We start from the raw sequence: 4,520 nt of genomic DNA, 5'->3' as shown, positions 1-4,520 counted from the left end.
TAAACTTGACGGAAATCTATACAGAATCTCCAGGAATGGTCAGGTTTAATGACCAACACGATAGGAGAGGACCATGGATTTCATGAAGGCTCGATAATATTGGCTTTCAACATTTTGTTGACTTCTTCAATCACTATTTGTTTATGGGCTTCGGGGAGTCTATACGGTTTTAAATTAACCACTTTCCCTTTAGTTGTTCTAATATAGTGGTATGTCTTAGTTACTTACCTGTTACTGTATTTCTCCAGCATTGGTATCTTTCATAGATTCAGATGCTTGAATATCCCCCCTGGTCAGACCGGGAATCCTTGGTGATTTAAATAACTATTAAAAAATGTAATATATATACATTATTTCCACAGAAAATTAATGAAGATTTCCCATTGTGGCCTATGAGCCATTCAATTCTGCAGTCCCTCCACCTCACTTTGATCCTTTATGGCCCCAACCAATGAGGTGGCAGGGTTTAAGCTCCGCCCCAAGCAGCCATCTTCAGATTTTGAGCCGTAGAAGACTACATGTATTATGACTGCTGGGCGTAGGAGCAGCCTCTCAGGGGAGGCGGTTGGGCGCATGTGAATCTTTGAAAGATATCAATGCTGGAGAAATACACTTACAGGTAAGTAACTAAGACTTCTCCAGCATTGGCTCTTTCATATATTCAGATGCTTGAATAGAATAACAAGCAGTTAAAACATGCCTATAACATTATGTATATTCTGCAGATCCTTCTGTTCGCCTTACTCTACAGCAACTAAATATGTTACATTATAAGGGAAGTCGGGAATAGAAGGCTGCTCCTACCTTACGATAAAGAGATGGCGGAGCACCGCTTGGACCACTGCTGATTCTTTGCTGGTATCTTCTGCCAGACAGTAATGCTTGGCGAAAGTATGCAGAGTGCTCCAAGTAGCAGCTCTGCATATGTCCTTGAATGGTACTCCTGCGTGAAACGCCACCAAAGCTGCTCTCCCTCTGGTGGAGCAAGCTCAAGGAGATCTGGCAAGTGGGTCCCCTTTAGTCTGGTGACAGTGACTGATACATAGGGATACCCAATGCGCCAAGCACTGCTTTGAAATGTACTGCCCTTTTGTGCGGCCAGCAAATGCGATGAAGTCTATTTGAGGAGCGGAATTCCATAGTTCTTTGTATGTCAAATTTCAGAACTCTTGCTACATCCAGTGAATGCAAAGATCTCTCTGCATTAGATGTGTGATTCAAGAAGAAGGTTGGAAGCACAATGCGCTCCTTGAGCGTTATTTCTGACAGAACTTTGGGTAGGAATTTAGGATGTGTTCTTAGGATGACACGGTCCTTAAGGAACAAGATGAACAGAGGTTGTGGCTAGAGAGCCTGCAACTCATCAATAATCCTCCTGGCTGACGTGATGGCTACTAAGAAAGCCGCTTTCCAGGATAAAAATATTATGTCACACCTATGAATCGGCTCATACGGTGGTTCCATGAGCGCTTCTAAAGCTGTGTTCAGGCTCCATGAAGGGACCGGTGTTGGTGGGTAGGTATGCATCAATCCTTTCAGTTTGCCAGTTTGGTGATCAAGGATTGTTGACCTGGATTTGTCATGTATGCCAATATGGCAGAAAGATGTACCTTGATAGAAGAAAGGGAGAGCCCTGCTTTGGCCAGATGCAACAGGTAAGGTAGTACTTGTTCGATCGAAGCTGTGAGAGGGTTCACTGATGAAGTTTCGCACCACTTGGTGAAACAAATCCATTTTCGAATGTAAGTGATCCGAGTGGAGGGGGCCGAGAGGCCTTGATGATATCCCAGCACTCTGTTCGAAGAATCAAATTGATTAATGTTCTCTGCTCAGGAACCACACCCTGAGTGATAGGCTCGCTGGGTCGTGGTGGAGAACCTTGTGATTCTGTTGAGTTAATAGGCTCTGATGAACCTTGAGGCAAATCGGGGGCCATCGGGACAGGTGTCGTAGGGCTGGGTGCCAAACTTGGCGAGCCCAATCCGGTGCTATTAGAATCATTGAGCAAGCCTGTTCTTTCAGTCTCCGAAGTACCCTCGCTATGTGCGGGATCGGAGGGAGGACATAAAGGAATGTCCACTGAGAAGGCGTCCCCTATTGAGGTGTTCTGGATATCTGGAGGCAAACCTGTGGCATTTCCTGTTGGCCTTGGTGGCAAAGAGATCGATCTGTGAATGTCCCCATTCGCGAAATATCCGCTGGGCTTCTGCTTTGTCTAGCTCCGATTTGTGGGATACCTGCTCATCTTGTCTGCCAAAACATTGTCCACTCTCGGCAGATGCTCTGCCTTGATCTGAACCTTGTGATGTAACGCCCAGGCCCACAGCTTTTGTGCTTTTTGAGACATCTCCGACCTTGTGCCCCTTTGTTTGTTTGTGTAATGCATGGAGGTCGTGTTGTCTGTTTGTATGGTTACCACCTGCCCTGCTAACACTGGTAGGAAGGCCTTCAGTGCCCACCGTATAGCTCTGAGCTCCAGAACATTGATAGGTAGTTGGGACTCTTGGGTGGACCATGTGCCCTTTGTTTGCAGCTCTGCCAGGTGTGCTCCCCAGCATGATAGTGATGCATCCGTCCTGAGAAGGGTTGACGTCGGAGCTTGGAAAGGCATTCCTTGAAGCAGGTATTGAGATGAGCCCAACCATCGAAGGGCCTTGTGAAAAGTTTCTGGTAGTTGTATGGTATACTCCCATGACGCGGAGGCTTGCTTCCATTGGCGGTCCAGGGTCTTTTGAACAGGTCTCATGTGAAGCCTGCAATTTGGTATGAGGAATATACATGAGGACATCATGCCCAGGAGGGATTTGAAAAAGTGTAGTGTGGCTGTCATGTTGTCTTTGAATCAAGAGGTCAGATGGATTAATGTCAATATTCTTTCTGCTGATGGTCTTACTCTGGGTATGATGGTGTTGAGTTTTGCTCCCAGAAAGAGCACTATCTTGCTGAGTATCTGTCACACGCCGAGGGAACTGGCGTGTGTGGAGTCTGTGGTGCCTAGGCGGCCATTGAACTTCCCGTCACGTTCTTTAAGTGACGGTCTAGCTTCTAGCAGCCTTGCAGCCGTAGGAAGTCTTTTCTGTTGGATCAACCCAGAGGCCTACGCGTTGCAACCCATTCGCGTCAGGCTTTCGGGTGGATACGCTGCTGTTTTCTCTTGCTCTGTGCACTTCACTCAGCGCTGTGTTTTTCTGCTCTCTCCGCTTTTCTGGTAGTCTCGTTTCTTCGCTCCTCATTGACTTTTGTTCTTTCCGCTCCCTCTGCATAACTGCTACCTACTCCATAGTTCCACTTGCACTTGATCCTTTTTTCTCTGTACGCTGCCCTTCTTTTCTCTTTGCCTTTCTGTCTTGGCATTAGGCTCTTGTGGCTTCTTACTTATTTCCTACTTTTCTGTGGTTCCCTTATTGATCAGCCGGCAAGGCTCTGGACTTCTTCGGACTCCTGTTACCTTCTGCAACACCCAGTGGGAACAACTATTGGATACCATCTCAACCACTGCCCAGATGGGGGTTTTTTTTATGCCGCTCAGCTTTTTCCCTTAATTTGTTTGTTCTGGAAGGGGGACCTCCCCAGACCACTCTACCCAGAGTTCAGGATGGCTTCCTTCCGGGGTAGACCTTATCTGCACACAAAAAAGGGCTCTGTGGAAGAAAAGGTTTGACAGACAGGTGGACGACGAGACCACAGGTGAGGGGGAGGGAGAGTGGAGTGACCAAGAACAGGGGGAACCTATCTCAAACATTGACATATTGCAACGCCAAACAGAACCCATGGCTTCCCCGGAACAGTTCCAAGAGCTAGTAACAGCAGTTCAAGGAATTAATGTGGAATTACAAAACATTAAAGCAGAAAATGCTGCTTTAAGACAGATGGTTTCCACTCGAGAGTCCCGGGAGTCTGATCTTCTTCCCATGGCTTTGACTTTGGGCAAGTATGGTGGAACCTCAAAACGCCTGAAGGAGTTTTTGGAAGATTGCGCAGTTTATTTTGCTTTCCTTCCCCATACCTATGCCAAAGATCATACCAAAGTGGGGTTTATGATCTCGAACATGACTGGAAATGGTCTGGCTTGGGCTACCCCACTTGTTACCCACAACAACCCCATGCTCCAAGACCATGGGGCCTTTTTGATGTTGCTTAGGCAGACGTTCGAGCAACCTGAAATCACTCATGTGGCTGCTGAAGAGCTCCTCGATGTCCAGAAAGGGTCTAGTGACTTACTCTAATACATTTCCACCTTTAAGCGCCTTGCCACAGATGCGGGGTGGCCTGAATAAGCCCAGTACACTATATTCCGTCGTGGCTTGAGGGAGAAGATAAATGATGATCTCGCTCGAATCGCTCATCCTACTACCCTTACGAATCTAATGTCCATTGTAATGCAGATTGAGTATCGTTTGAGTGAACGACGAGCCGAAAGGAGAAAACGTAGGACCCCGGGCACTCAGACTCCAGCAGCCTCTCCTCTACCTCCACTACCAACACCTGCTAACAAGGAAGACCCCATGCAGATAGGGTCA

At 47.1% G+C, this 4,520-nt stretch overlaps 1 protein-coding gene across 1 annotated transcript; it reads left to right on the top strand.

The window, feature by feature from the left end:
* The first annotated feature begins 3,770 nt into the window (after positions 1-3,770).
* On the top strand, positions 3,771-4,226 carry LOC138510716 (protein LDOC1-like). The gene has a single exon (XM_069626476.1). It carries the CDS (start codon positions 3,771-3,773, stop codon positions 4,224-4,226), a length of 456 nt encoding a protein of 151 aa, XP_069482577.1.
* The last annotated feature ends 294 nt before the right edge of the window (positions 4,227-4,520 follow it).

This window comes from Ambystoma mexicanum, chromosome 6p (genome assembly GCF_040938575.1).
Source record: "Ambystoma mexicanum isolate Mex_15411 chromosome 6p, UKY_AmexF1_1, whole genome shotgun sequence".
NCBI lineage: Eukaryota > Metazoa > Chordata > Amphibia > Caudata > Ambystomatidae > Ambystoma > Ambystoma mexicanum.
Note: the sequence above shows the minus strand (reverse complement) of the source record. Positions and strands in the feature narration are given on the sequence as shown.